The following is a 15,440-nucleotide window of genomic DNA, read 5'->3' on the forward strand; positions in this document are numbered from 1 at the left end:
CACCAATGGTGCCAGCTCTGCAGAAAGTAAAACCTTTTCCTACTACACAGTGAGACAGAAATCAGATACAGGTCCAGGTAGAAGACATGAGTCTTTGAAAACAACACAGGAAGCAAACACTGATCAGGTTTCTCAGTGCAACCTGTGGTGAGAGAATTCATATGATGATGGTGTGCAATCCAGAAGAGTCTGCTAATATCTCATCCTTCAGCTCTGCAGCTTTGGTGCAAGCAATGCTGGACTCTTGGGTCTGATGTTCATGGTGACATGCTGAAGTACCACTCTGCTCCCTGCACACCACTGTCCCTCTCCTGTAGATGCAGGAGAAGAGCAGACATCAGCAGACCTATTTCAATGGGCGAGTCAGAAACAAGGCCTGAGGCCCTTCTGGGTGACCACAGCCATCACAGAACAAGTGTACTTTTTCATCCAGGCATAATTTACTGCTGCAGGTACTTGTGAATAGTGACTACAGTGTGTATGTGGCTTTGTCACTATGCCATGCTCAGAATGAGCCAAGGGTCAAGAAGCAGATGGAAAAGATGACAAGATGTAAGAGCTGTAACAGCCAGAGGCTCTTCTGGCTGCTATGGATGATTTGGTGTGACTCATACAGATGAGTGCAAAACACTCTCTTTTTTTTTTTGGGGGGGAGGGCGGGTGTAGGCACCTGAGATGTATGCAGACTATTGCAAAGCAAATGGCACATTTAAGTCCTAATCTGTTTCTCAGCTGTCTGTAAAGCTTGAGGACAGCGGTGGCATGGGTCTGGCATTTCCTTGCTGTTTCATGGAGGCTCCTACACTCTCATACACTCCTGTTAGCTGCAGCAACCACTGGAGGCAGTAGGTTGCCAAGAGCTCTCTAACGCCTAATTTGGACCCAGGTCCTGGTTCAAGACTATCTCTAATTGGGATTAGTGAATGCCAAGGATTAAATAAGACTAGTTAGTTAATTAGGCTAAGTAGATAAAATAAGTAAGCAATAATGACATGAAAATACCCCAACATTTGACTTTTTGGCTGATGTAGGAGATTTTGCTGTTCTGTTTGAGACCTCCCTATTCAGCACATGCAATGTCGTTGCTTAGACGGGGATGATTCCCAGACGTTTTGACAAAAACACCTCTCCACAAATGCAAAGGAGACCTTCAGGGTCTGATAGCACTGATGGGTATGTGAATCCCTGTAAGCCAATGGCAAGTCTGAGAGGAAATCCAATTCATAGATGAATCTGGCTACTGCTGAATGCTTTTGCTCTTATTTAAGAGGAGAAAATGATACTCCTGAAAAGAGCTGTGATGGCTAGAAATACGTTAAGAAGTGCTCCTTGATGAAAATATATCTGATGTTAAGAGTCCAGCTCAGGCAAAGCTGAGCGCGGATCTCTGGTGAAGGGCAGCATTTCTGAAGAAGAACCAAGGCTGATGAGTAAAAGGTTGGTTGTGACTGTGATTATGTGCTGCCTAATGCTGTTGCTCTGCTATTTTGTCACTCTTGCAGTGGCTGGGGCTGGAATATGTCAGTGAATGTTTCAAGTGGTTGCAGATGGGATGCATAATGCTGCAAGAGTCAGTGACAGTGCTTTTATGGGTGCAGATTTGGGGACTGTAAGATGCTCAACAAACATGGTGCCTCCTTTATGCTTCATGTGAGACTGCCTGAAGTTCCAGGAAACAAGTGGGAAATGTGGTCTTTGCAAGGAGCTCTTTCTCTTGTAGGTCTGGTACATCCACTACACATAACAGCAAAAAATTGACTATTTCTAAATGAAAGGGGAAAGGACATGATGTGAAAGTTACTGCAGGTCATGGGGGAAACCTCTACAGCCAGGCTGTGAACACGTATCCCCACCACAGGGTAAATCCTGTCATGAATGCTCCCTGTAGGACACCACCTCTCAGTGGTGGTGTCTGTGATGATCAGCCACTTGCTGCTGGCAGCTCCCGTCCTCACTGCTGTAGTGACACTGCCTGGCTCCTGCAAGGTCATGGCCCAGGAACCACTGGATGTCCATGTTTTTGTCCCAGGTGGTGTTTTGTGGGAAGGCTTTCAGCTTTTTGTAGTTGTGTAGGCACTGTCAGATGCAGCAAGTGAGGCATTTCATGGGCAGTTCCTTTAGAAAGGGACCACCGAGCATCTCTAATCTGGTTTAGCAGTTTTATAGGGTTTGTTCTATTTTCTTTTCCTAAGCCTTCCTAAAGGGCAAGGAAGATCAAGCCCTCTGCATGGCAAAAGGCAAGTGCTGGAGTGCACTGATCCTAGCTCTGGGAGGTGGCACCACAAACAGTCCTCGCTTGGCTGCCCACCAACATCTGAACAGACATCTAAAAGCACATAACTAGTCTCACAGCAAGCAGACGTATCAGCAAGCTTTTTCACCATCAGTCAGCAAAAATACTCCTTTGCCCCCTGCTGTGGCTACATTTGCATTCAGGTAAATGTTGTGCTGTTTTAAATGTCTCCAAGACCAAGAGACAGGGGGAACAAAATTATATTTATCAAGATGGAGCTGCTGACTGAGGGAGGGCACTCTGAAGTGAAATCTCCCTGCAAGTGGGATGGAGGAGGGAGGCTCGAGCCTCCTGGGCTTCTTCCAGGCTGGTTGTCTACAGTCCCTCATTCTCATGGCTGGTACCAGGGACTGAAGGTGAAGTGTACCAGTTCCCAAAACTGAGAGGTCCCCAGAAACTACAGCCAGACAATGAGCATTAGTGTACCTCAAATGCAGGAACATGGGAAGCTTGTTGCATTGCCCAATGCAGAGTGGGAAGCAGACCACTGGCCTGCAACCACCTTTGTAGTCTTAGAAGAAGCTTGGTTTCTCATCCCACCCTTTCTTCTGTGGTGACTCATTAAGAAACTACTCTGCATGTTTCATACCTTGCATGGTTTGGACTGATCCAAAGCAAGCGGAAGCGCAGCAGTATCAGTGGGGCTATGCCAGAGAACTGGGCAGTGATGGAGCCAAACCAGGCTGTGCATGTGTATTTAAGCAACCTGTCTCCTACTACAGCTTTGGTGTCTTACCAGGACCATCATTCATGTGCCAAAGCCAGGTAATCAGGATTAAAAATGTGATCAGCAGGAACACACAAAAATCCCACTCATAATGACTATACTGGGAGATGCCATGTTACAGTCAGCTAGCAAAAGCCCCTGCTCCCCAAACTCTGCTTTCCACCAACTATCATAGAGTCCTGCATTGTGTTCCTGCCCTCAGCAAGCAGAAAGCCCCAGGGGTGCTGGAGAGGCTTCAGTGACACTGCAGTCTTTCTCAGCACAGGCCGTGGTGCTAAGAAAGGCATCGGAAGCCTCACATTTGAGAGGCTGTTGCGTGCAAGCAGCTCCCTGTGCCTTTGACATCATATAAGACCCCTGTTCCCACACCAAGCCAATCCCCAAGCTTACCTCCCACTTGCTCCATGCTGAGCTGGAGGATCTGGGGTTCCCACCCCTTGAAGAGGAATTTGCCTGGCAGCTATCAACACTGCCCTTTCCCTCCCGTCGCCGCCACATTGCAGGTTTGGTGTCCCCTATCTCTCTCTCCCAGCAGGTCTGAGTGCCTCACTTTAACCCAGTCTGCTCCCTGTCTGGCCAGGCACCACTGCCACCCTGACATAAGTCTTCCCCATCAACATCCCTTAGTTTTGTTCCTGATTTATGGTAGCAGTAGCCCAGCTGCTTCACTAAGATAAGAGGGATGGATACATGTCCTCTCGAAGAGTCATAGAAAAGGTGAACCAAAACCCTTTCAAACCACTGATATTTAACTCTCTCAGTGCTGAATATTTCTCTTCCTTCAGCCCGCTCCCAGGTATTGCGAGCCTCCACCAGTAAATCATTGTATTTAACAAACTTGAAGGAGTTTTTTTCTTTTTGCTTTTCACATGAGAAGGAAAGTGCTTCACAAGCGATGATAATGCTACCTGTTGCTGCAAATGTTCAGTATCTTGTTATTTCCATTGCAGGGCCTCCACAGCCATGTGGGGTCTGACATGTTGGCTTTTGGACAATTGCAAGAAAATGCAGGCCCAGTCTCGGGTGAGAAAATTAGAGGAAGTGCAATGACATATAATCAGGAAATTATCAGAATATACAAAACTTACAAAATTCAACAGGATGGGAATTTGTTTTAAACTGGAAAAGAGCTTGCTGGCTAAAGGCAGTCATTTTGTAGCTGTATAATTATGTCTATTAATCTGCAGTAATTACACCTCATCACTTTCAGACACTAAATTCCATTTTGCTTTCTCATCTAAGAAAATATCTCCTTTTAATACAAGAACTCTAATGCACATTCGATTTTCTGCTCTGAAGTCCTAGCAGAGGATCTTAATCCAATGTCCATCAGACAAAGCCACCTTGTACAAAGTGACGACCTTGCCTGGTTGCCTGACAGTAAAATTTAAAATGTTTTTTTTTACCAATTTCACAGCAAGATAAATGCTGTGCTTTGGTTTCAAAGCCAACTCCACCCCCAAAGAACAAGGATACTTCTTTGGTAGTGATGACTCAGCCTAAAAACCTTACTGAAGTGGAAACCTGTCATGCTTTTGTGTTTTATTTCTTAGGTTATGCTGCCACCATTAGGCCGATTTCATTTGCTCAGTCACAGTTCTGTTAACAGTTGAAGAGATTCATCTTTATGCCCCCTATCAAAGTGTGACGCATTCTCACAGTATATCAAATTTAATTGGACTTTAATAGTCATGCTGCAGGATCAGTTCCTTCCAAGTACAAACCTCTGCATTAAGGAAACTAAAATAACTCAGAAATCTAAAACACACCCAGAGCACAAGAACTTTCACTGCAGCCAAGAGCAAGGAAGAGATGAAACAAGGTGAAGAGTCTAATACCTATGTACCCTTTTTTTTTAATAGCTGTGATTATTAGAATTTAAAGATAAAGAAAAGAAACCCAAACAAACAACCTCTCAGGGGATCACGCTTTTGGGAATTAACTACCCTATAGCTGCAATCCCAAATGTTGGGAGAAGTGAGCTCCTGAATTATTCTTATCATTGCTTTTAAAAGCTTATTAATAATAGTTCCATTCATACTGATACGTTGCACAGCTCTGTGAAACCAATACTTTTCTCAGTATAAAACATTAGGGCTTGCAGTTCTTTATTGGAGATGACTAAAAATGAGAACTACTTATTATTTATTACGCAGTATTTATTTAGTGAGGGCTATGTTGTCTGTGTTACAAGCCAGACATGGTACAGAGTTTCATTCCAGTTGTGAGCTTGAGTTGCTTCTCTATAAAAATCAGCTTCCACCATGAGGAACTGAACTAGGTTGACAATCTAGAAACAAGTGATAGCTGTAGTAGCTGCCTCCTAACAGAGAACTGGATCCCTTCAACCTGCAATGACTTTGGCAAGTTAAGGGCAAGTTCCCTGGTGAATTTTCTCTCTACTCCTCCAAGGGGCAGATGGCATTTCTATTTTCCATTTCATCTTCACAGAACAAGTTGCGAAAGGCCTTTTCCTTTTTTGATTTTGATTAAAAACCTGGAACCAGCCACAATCAGGAAAACATAATTTTCTTCCTGTTTCTTTTTAACACAAAGGTTTTCTCTGATCATACTGTTTCTCTTTCTCTCTTTCCTAGATTGGAATGGTCATGGCTAGAAGCACTCAGATACTCCAACTGACAGGTGGATGTCAAGTGCTGGAAAAAGAACAGGTTGCTGTGAGCATAAAGAGTTAATAGGGTACTGTCTGGGAGAGTTGGTGACTAGGCTGAAGTCCCCCAGAGAAAAGAAAGGGTTCTCTTTTCAAAGGATTGCATGGAAAGCCAGATATTAAACACTTTGTTCATCCTTTCTTATTTGTTTTTTAACATTCACTGCTCTTGATTCCAAAGTAATTTAAATATTTCAGTAAGCAGACTGATTGAAGAAATGCACTATTGAAATAATTTTGTAATACGTACTATTGACATGCTTATAGCACTGTGGAGGTTTAGCCCGGTGTCCACCAAGTCATAAAATCACTCCCCCTCCTAAACGGGAGAGGAGAGAGAGAGAAATATAACAAGAGGCTTGTGAGTTGAGATAAGGATGGAAAGTTCACTCAGCAATTAGTGCAATGGGCAAAACAGACTCAGGGAGAAAAAGGTTTGATTTATTAAAGAAACAATAAGAGCAGGGAGATGAGAAATAAAACTGTCTTAAAAACACCTCCCCTCACCCCTCCTGTTCCCAGGGCTCCCCTTCCTTCCCCCACAGTGGTGCAGGGGATGGAGGATAAGAGTTGCTGTCAGTTTGTTAAAGATGGACTTTGCCTCTGCTGTTTCTCAGGTGGAGGCCTCCTCACACTTCTCACTGCTACACTGTGGAGTTCCTCCCACAGGAGACAGTCCCTCAGAAACTTCTCCAGCATGGGTCCTTCCCATGAGCTGCAGCCCCTCACAAACTGCTCCAGCATGGGGCCTCCCACGGGGGCAGCTCCTCACATCCTGCCCCAGTGTGGGTCACCCACTGGGAGAACAGTCCTTCAGGGACAGACTGCTGCAGCCTGAGTCCCTCACAGGATCACAAGTCCTGACAGCAAACCTGCTCTGGCGTGGGCTCCTCTCTCCCCACAGGCTCCCAGGTCCTGCCAAGAACTTGCTCCAGGATGAACTTCTTACAGAGTCATAGCCTCCAGGCATCCACCCACTCTGGTGTGGGGTCCTCCATGGCCTGAGAGTGAGTCTCAGCTTCCCAGTGGCCTACATGGACTGCAGGGGCACAACCTGCTTCACCATGGTCTTCCCCACATACCACAGGGGAGTCTTTTCAGTGCCTAATAACCCTCCTATCCCTCCTTCTCCACTGCCCCTAGTGTCTGCAGAGATGTTTTCACATTCTCACTCCCTGTTGCTGCTGCAGTTTAGCAACTGTGCAGCAACTTCTTCCCCTTCTTAAATATGTTATTCACAGAAGCATTACCTTAGTCACTAATTGGCCAGGCCTGGGTCAGGTGCAGGGTCCAGTTTAGAACTGACTGGCCCTAACCCTGTGAGCTAAACGGGAAGCGTATGGAAACTCTTTGTTTAGAGAAGCCACAGCTGTAGTCCCCCTGCTACCAAAAACCTGGCCCAGGCAAAACCACTACAAGCACACTGCCAGTTCAAATACAACACAATGACTTCACTACCTCAGATGCAGTCTGTTTATAATGTAGGTTTAGTCTAGCCGTGATGGTGGATTAAACAACAAGAAGCCCTAATTAGACTCCCAAAAAAAGTTTTCCAGGTTGCTTTCTTAGGAATAGAAACTGATATAACCAAATCAATACAACTGGTACAAGCCTATTTAACTACAATGTCTTCTGGGCATAGGTATCACAGGGCAAATTAGATCCACTCTGAGAGTTCCTCAACTTGAACACTGTTGCAGTAGGTACTTACACATGGCTTTATAGCACAGCACAAATATTTCTATTGCATAAATATTCAGTTACTGTACAGAGCAGAGCTCCAGTATGGGTAACAGGGAGGACTGAGGCATGCAGCAACAACAACAGTGGGAGAGGATATGTTTCTGCATAAAATGACGGGAAGGATTAGGATAAGGACTTCTGGCTGGCACAGTCTCTAACAGACTCTCATTTTGCCTAACTAGCTATAGTTTCCTTTCACAGTTCGCTAAACAAGAACAAGATAAAAATCTATTCAGTCTAGTCATTATGACACTATTAATAGCTGATACGAGAGTGTTCAATGAACACCAATGTAGATATAAGGGCAGTTCAAGTCTTTTTGAAATCAATATGCAAGTGCTATCCACAGATCTATTACAGAGACATGCAAAGCTGTTTCCAAATACCAGATTAATAAATGTATCTGTTAAACCGAACAGTTGCATCCATTCATCACGAGGCACAACACAACAGTGCAAGCAGAGAAGAAGTGATTTTCCTGAACCCAAATACAACAGCTGGAAGAGAGACCCAATCAAGCAGAACCCTGTTATTTGATAGAGGTCCTGCAAAAGAGCCCTCAGTGAAGCCCTCTGCAAGGGGGGAGGACCCCAGGGGCAAATACATGCTGTAATTGATCCCATCACAAAAATAGAGCCTAAACGAATGTAAGCAGTGGTAAAAGATTTTTAAAAATCCCAGAACATACTAAATTACTCATCTAAGAAGGAGTTAGATCAAACTCGGGCAAACTAAAAGCTCTGACTAAAAACTGTATCCTAACAACTAAGTTGTCTCAGCTTAGCCTTCTTCTGTATGGCTTTCAAGTTCTGTAGATATTACACTTGTATCCTAGGAATATCATGGCAGGGCTGAGCATCTAGGTATGTATCTCCCACATAAACTCATTCAGGAATCAGAAACTTCCAAAGTTCCCTGAGGGATGTGCTACAGAGAGCTTTCTGGGAGCACTTAATCCATTATTCTACTAATGAAGATGATATTTACCACTTCTTCAGAAACTAAAACCCTGCAAGGAAAGAATTCAAGAAAGAGTCCAAATAATACCATGTTCATAGCCTAGTAGTTGGTGAGGGGTGAGAGGGAGGGTGGTCCCTGCTTCCATATTTTGGAGGTAAGTGAAAATGAATGTTAGTCTCCAAGGAATTAATACTAAGTAGTAGACAGAGTAGAAAGGAAAGCTGCACACATTGAAAAATGTGATCTCAGAATATAGCCAGGCTATTGAATGTCCCTCAGCTATAACTCTGTCTCCAAAGGGGAAATAAAGTTTACCCAGTGGCTCACATTGCAAGGCTGACTGCCTGTCTCTGAGGACATGCGTGAAGATTTTGACTGGGATACAGTTAATTTTCTTCTCAGTAGCTAGTATGGAGCTATGTTTTGGATTTGTGCTGAAAGCAGCATTGGTAACACAGGGATGGTTTTGGTATTGCTGAGTAGTGCTTGTACAGAGTCAAAGCCTTTTCCATTCCTCACATCATCACAGCAACAAGTGGGCTGGGGGATGCACAAAAAAAGGGACACAGTCAGAACAGCTGACCCCAAATGACTATGGTCTGGGGTATCCCAGACCACATGGTGTCATTCTCAGTGATAAAAAGCTGGGAGAAAAATGAGGAAGTAGGGGACAGTTGCAGTGATGGTGTTTGTCTCCCCAAGTAACCGCTTACACGTGATGGAACCCTGCTATCCTGGAGATGGCTGAACACCTGCCTGATGATGGAAAGCACTGAGTTCCTTGTTTTGCTCTACTTGCGTTCCTTGTTTTGCTCTACTTGCATATGCAGCTTTTGCTTTACCTATTAAATTGTCTTTATCTCAGTCTATGAGTTTTCTCACTTTTACTTTCCAATTCTGTCCCACATTCCCCCAAGGGGAAGTGATCTAGTGGCTGCCTGGTGTTTAGTTGCCAGCTGGGATTAAAACACGATAGCCTGCAGGAAGTCTGCTAAGGCCACACACAGCGCTCAGTCAGAGCAGGCAGGGGTACCTGCCATCCAGCTTCACGGGGCAGCCGTGAAACACCTGTAGTCCAAGACACTATCAGCAGCTTGTCTGTTGGACTATGTGTAATGTACTACAACAAAAGGAGATCAGTCACAGGACATCCAATGCAGACAACAATTTAGTACAAATATAACTTCTTTTCATGAGATGCATCAGGCAAACTTTATACTAATAAAGCAGTGGCATAAAGGCTGTGTAAATGATGCAAAGCCCTTCACTGCTATGGCCTTCAGAGATCATAAAAAAATACCCTAGCATACCTCATCACTGAGACCACAGGGCGTGAATACCATTACACAAGCCCAACTATCAGCAATTCACTTTCTAGGCCCACTGCATCTTTGCTCACCAGGTTCCCCATAACCTTTCCTTCAATAGGGATTTGTTTACCTTCTTAAAGGGATCTCCTAATGTTAATTGGACCAATAAAAGTCAATTACTCTGCTCTGTCCTCCGTGAATTTTCCTTCTCCCCCGTGAGGTGGTTGCACTATAAAAACTGGGTAGGCTTGGAGTACTGGTTTCAGTAGAAAGATGGAGGTGGTAAGCGCTCCCTTTGCATACTTGGATTTGAGGTTGACTTACTTGTGCTCACAATTGGGTCAGAAGTTGCTTTCAGGTTGTTCCAGGTGTAACTAAGTTAGTTTTAATTTCTCTCTCTAAATATCAAGAGAGGAGAGAGTTTGGGTGGTACTTGAAAGCGTGCAGCCACAGTGAGCCATTGGGAAAGCTTATGTGAAAAGCAGGAAATGTCTGCATCAGAGGTTATCTCCATCTTTTTGTTTCACTTGCTAGCACTTCTGTGGACAAAAACCAGGGAGAAAAATCTTTTTTTTCTCCTCCTAGATCTCAAATGTTGTTCACAGAGGGTCTTCCGGTCTGCAATCTGCCTTCCCCTCTCCATAAGTAAAACGACAAATGGGTCCTTGCTGTAGGCACTTAGGACAGAAATAATTTTTAAAATGGGAAGTTAAACGACATCTTAACTTCTGCAGGCTTCTGTAAAATCTTGAGGTTTTTAAACCATGGAGGAAAAAAAAAAAAAACAACTCTTACTTTTTTGTTTGCTGAAAGGTAGCCTAAACAACTAATACTTCAAACAGACAGAAGCATCAGACAGTTACATAAAAACAAACCACCAGGTTCCTGTGTGTAAGTGCATCTGCTCTCAATTCTGACCCACCTCCCTATGTGTGTGGCTGGAAGTAGGTGTCCCCATGGCACTGATGACATGGCCTTAGGCTGCCTGGAAGCTCAAGCAAAGGGTCCTTTGTAACCAGTGGACTAAGTATTTGGAATCAGACATAGAAACATAAGAGTCACAAAGTTTTAAATATTTACTATTTCAGCAAACAGTTGGAAAGACCTTGAAGCAGAGCTCTAGGGATTGGCATGTACCCTGCTATCTTAGCGCTCTGTGAATTTCACTTATTTTGGATCAAGGAGAGTATCCTCACAACCTTATGCCCTCAGCTCTATCTCCCATTAAATGTGTGTAAGAATTTTCATCATGCTTGGGAAGTTTAGATATCAAGGTAGAGGACACACATTAATGCCTACTAAAGCGGTGGTTTTATGATTAGACTGGTAAAGTGCATGACAGATCAAGCTATTCTTCCCTCTAAAGAGCTATGCAGCCATTGAAGAGACAGGGTTTCTCCCTGAGCTCACTGCATACTCACAGATGAATGGGGTATCTCTCAAGTAACAAAGATTTATGGTGTTCTGGAAGAACACAATGAATTGTTACTCTTTTGGAGTTGAAGGAGGTGGATTAACTAAGAACATTCCCAGCTGAGCTCTGAGGTTAAATGGCTAGACTGCTTCTCTCTGAAACAGAAATAATGATGCTGTACTGAAAATGGCATCTGGGACTAAGGCTTTATTTCAGGGAAATACAGGCAGAAATTTGAAGTATCCAAGCTCAGGACATCTGCACTGCATTAATTAAATGTAACACTTGGAACCAAACTCACGATAAACAGCTTTTAACCACATTTTGTGAAATATCCAGTCAGACAAATGGGTCTGAGGCTGAGTTGCCCTTGGTAGCCACACACCTCTTGCGTAAGATGGAGGTAAAAATAAAAACCGCTGTATGTGTGTGGAGCTGTACTGGCAATTCCCCAACCCCAGCTTCATTAAGAGTACACGGGACTTAATCCTTATTCGAATGGCACTGGATGGCCTTGTGTCTTTGCTAATGCAGTGTAATAGCTCCTTCTGCCAAGCCCCGGACTCAAGGCTGCTCAAGGCTGCTTCTAAGGTGCTTTGTACAGTAAGTCAATTAACTATCTTGGGGAAGGCTTCAATCGCCAGTGACATAAATCTGAAGCAGAGTACACGGCGAGGCAGAACTAGCCTCGATCCGCTAATAAATGAGTAATGCTTGGCGGCATCAGGCAACTACTTCTACTGCCGGCGATCGCACTGAGCCCGATGCCCCAGCATCTGTCTGCACGGCAGCGGCCGCCGCAGCTTCCCCGAGGCAACAGCGGGGTCTCTGCCTCTCCTGAGGGCTGCAGGGGACGGGAAGGGAGGAAAAGACGGCAGGACCCCGTCCTCATGCCTCGGTTTAGGGAAGGCGAGTGGGGCCAGGCGGCGCTAGGGCACGGCGGCCGCGCAGCGGCGACGGCTGATGGAAGAGCCGGCACGGCGGCCTGCAGGCAGGGCCGCCCGCGGCCTGAGGCGACGGCCGGACGGCTGCACCTCCGGTGGCTGTTTCGGCTCCCAGCCCACTCCAGCCATGCTTGGTTTATTTTTTATTGTATTTCAGTTAGACTTCATCTCTCGGAGGGGGAGACCCGCTATCACAGACACGTGAAGCGAGCCTTCGCCCGGCAGCTGCCAGCACACCCGAAATCCCGCCCTGACCGCGGGTGGACTGATGGACCCGCCTCTGGCGGGAGGTGCCCTGCTCCACCCCTGGCAACACTGGCGCCGTGTACCCTGACCGGGACGTGCGGGGACTGCGGCTCCATTCCCCTGATACAGCGCCGGAGAGTGGAAGGGGGCGTAGGGGGGACTCCGGGATGGACAGCTCGACCGGAGCACGCCAGGCGGAGCCCCGGCGTTGGCCGGAGGCACTGGAGTGGGCCGCGGCCACCCCATCCAAGGCAGGCGGGGAACCCCCGCGCTGTGGACCGCCGCCCAGGGTCTCAGCCCGACCACCGCCGCCGCGTGTCCCAGGCTGCCACCGTGCCTGTCCCTTTAAGTAGGGGCGGGGCCTCGCCCGCTCTCCGCATCGTGATGGCGGCACCGCCCCGCTCCACCATTGGTTGTCGCTGGGGGAGAGCGGCCCACCCCCGCCCGCAGCCATTGGCTACGGGCGAGTCTGGGGTTCCCGGATGCAGGCACGTTCGGCGGTTATAAAGCGCCGGGGGAAGGCGGGAGCGGCCACAGTTTGAATCGCGGCGGGTCGGGGCAGGTTGGTGGTGTTGTCCAGATTCCGTGCGGGCGGGACGCTTTCTTCTTCTGTGTGCCCCGCCGCAGCGTTGCGGTCCGTTACACGATGGTGAGGAGCTGGGGAAGGGCGGCTGCGCGGGTGAGGGCGGGCCCTGCCAGGGGCGCGGCGGGGATGAAGATGATGCGGTTGTTGGGGTGAGACGGGAGTGTACGCAGGGGAGGGAGACGCGGGAGGCGCGTTACCTGGCGGGAGGCGGGAGAATGGGGGGAGGGGGGCGGCTCGCACGCGCACTGCTGGTGTCCGGGCGAGGGAGGGGCGGGCGCGCATGCGCGCAGGTGGCGGTTTGTGCCACTCGGTGTCGCGGGCAGCGCGCACGCGCCCTGGTGGCGCCCGACCGACGGCCGGAGGGAGGGGCGTAGGAGAAGGCCAGCGCATGCGCGGGGCGGTGTCGCGGCGCGCGCGGGCTCCGGGCCGGGCAGGTGAGTCTCAGATGGAGGGCATAGTGCTGGCGGCTCCTATGTGCCTCTTCTCTTGGCTAGGCTGGTGGTAAAGCTGGGAAGGATTCTGGAAAGACCAAGACCAAAGCAGTGTCCCGTTCTCAGCGGGCTGGATTGCAGGTGAGCAGGGACTGGGGCACGGCTGCATGGATGGCATGGTGGCCTTTCATCTATTGGCCGGCTGTACCTTGTGAAACTCAAGCAATCTGCCATTTGTCTCTCATCCAGAATGATGTAAGGATCTATTTGATCCTGAAGTGTTTTAATGTCTGGCCTGTGGATATTTTTAGACCTTTTGTGTATCTGTGCATAGTGGAAGAGAATTTCCTTGTGACTGTTACTAATGCTTGTGGTTAGAATTGTGAAGTTGCTGATGTAAACTTGGCATACAGTCTCCTTCTGCTGCTGGGATTCTGTTGCCCAGCTTTTGGTTTACAGTAGTGGCTTTCTGTCTCTATCATCACAGCCTATTCCTGCTTTTGTTATTTCCCAGTTCCCCGTTGGCCGCATCCATAGGCACCTGAAGTCTAGGACTACCAGCCATGGACGTGTAGGAGCCACAGCTGCTGTGTATAGTGCTGCAATCCTGGAGTATTTGACAGCTGAGGTAAAGGCCCTGCGAGCAAATGGTCAACCTTAAGATGGCATAATGAGTACAACCTACTGTATTTAGTCAGTTTGGGCTGGGCTGTGAACTCTTCACTGGATATGAGCCAGTTTTAAGTGCATACATCATTAGAGGACTGTGAAATATGCATGAGCCTTCTTGTTGCAACTTAGAGGAAGTATGGGAGTGGGAAGTATTTTATAAAATGTGGTGTTACCACATGTTGTATTTGTTGTAAGACAGATGCTGTGTTCATGGGGAAAACTAAATGTGGAGTTCCAAGGAGGACCCCTTTCAAAAGAGGCAATGTTTGCTGTCTTATTGTATTTGGCATGGATAATGAAACAGTTAAGACTGTGCACTAGGTCTCTCTTGATTTGTGTGACTCAGTTAAGAATGGTCTCGTCCCCAGGTTCTTGAGCTGGCAGGAAATGCATCCAAAGACTTGAAGGTGAAACGTATTACTCCCCGTCACTTGCAGCTTGCAATTAGAGGAGATGAAGAGTTGGATTCTCTCATTAAGGCAACAATTGCTGGTGGTGGTATGTAAATTGCTTTCTAACTGTTTGTGATGACTCTGAGAACTCCAAACAGACTAGGAAGTTGCTTAATTGAAGTTTAGGAAAAGTGTTGAAGAGAAATAACATGGTCTTAATCATTGCTCTTTCTTAGGTGTAATACCACATATCCACAAGTCTCTCATTGGAAAGAAAGGACAACAGAAAACTGTCTAAAGGATGCCAGGATTCCATGTTATCTCAGGACTCTTAAATATTTAATTGTCCAGTGTTGGTGATTCCAGTGGACTGTATCTGTGAAACACGATTTTGCCTTTTTGTAACTGAGAAGCTAAAGCTCCCTTGAGCTTTCTAATAAACCAAATTTCTGCATTGAAGTCTTACCCATATTTAAGTGTTACCATGGCTTCAAAGAAGCTATTGTATTTGTAGTTAGTTTTAATTGAGCTGACTGTTATTAGATTGGTTTGCGTTAAGTACAGGAAATGTTTGGTTTTGTACAGACTTTTCATCCACTAGAGTGGAAATATTCAATAAATGTTATATCAAGAGTGATTGTCTCTTTGTCCACTAACTGAAAAATACTTGGTGTTTGCTATGTAGCTCTGAGTTGTTCTGAAACCTTACCACTCTGCCAGCTCTGCTTGGGGTGTCCTAGTGTACAGTACAGTGCTTAGCATATACCATTTAGTGACATGGCAGGCAAATTTTAACCTGAAAAGCTAGCTTCTTGCTAGTTGATCTGACAATTGCCTTTAGCAAGGCAGGTGACAAGCTTGTGCTGTTTTAAGGCCAGTTTTACTTGCTGTCAGTCTTCACAGGTCTGCTCTGGAGGATGAAGAAAGTAAGCTCAATGGATGTGGAAAATCCAGGACTTTGGCTCAGATTTTCTTTATGGTAGGGCTTAACTCCTCTCACTCTTCTTGTAGAAGAGGAGGGCAAGACGTCCATAAAAGCAGGGGCTGTACT

At 46.5% G+C, this 15,440-nt stretch overlaps 1 protein-coding gene across 2 annotated transcripts; it reads left to right on the forward strand.

The window, feature by feature from the left end:
* Nucleotides 1–12,755: 12,755 nt before the first annotated feature.
* On the forward strand, nucleotides 12,756–15,022 carry LOC104552092 (histone H2A.Z). 2 transcript variants are annotated; one of them, XM_061992256.1, is made up of 5 exons: nucleotides 12,756–12,957; nucleotides 13,389–13,466; nucleotides 13,840–13,953; nucleotides 14,366–14,495; nucleotides 14,626–15,022. In XM_061992256.1, exons 1-5 carry the CDS (start codon nucleotides 12,955–12,957, stop codon nucleotides 14,685–14,687), a joined length of 387 nt encoding a protein of 128 aa, XP_061848240.1. In that variant the 5' UTR covers nucleotides 12,756–12,954; the 3' UTR covers nucleotides 14,688–15,022. The 2 variants fall into 2 exon arrangements, with proteins under 2 accessions (XP_061848240.1, XP_061848239.1); XM_061992255.1 differs by lacking the exon at nucleotides 13,389–13,466 and having other exon boundaries at nucleotides 12,778–12,957.
* Nucleotides 15,023–15,440: the final 418 nt, after the last annotated feature.

This window comes from Colius striatus, chromosome 3 (genome assembly GCF_028858725.1).
Source record: "Colius striatus isolate bColStr4 chromosome 3, bColStr4.1.hap1, whole genome shotgun sequence".
In the NCBI taxonomy this organism is placed as follows: Eukaryota; Metazoa; Chordata; class Aves; order Coliiformes; family Coliidae; genus Colius; species Colius striatus.

Coding starts and splice junctions, on each gene's coding strand:
- LOC104552092 (XM_061992256.1), top strand. Junction 13,467..13,839: donor CTCAGCGGGCTGGATTGCAG/GTGAGCAGGGAC, acceptor GTTATTTCCCAG/TTCCCCGTTGGCCGCATCCA. Junction 14,496..14,625: donor GGCAACAATTGCTGGTGGTG/GTATGTAAATTG, acceptor GCTCTTTCTTAG/GTGTAATACCACATATCCAC.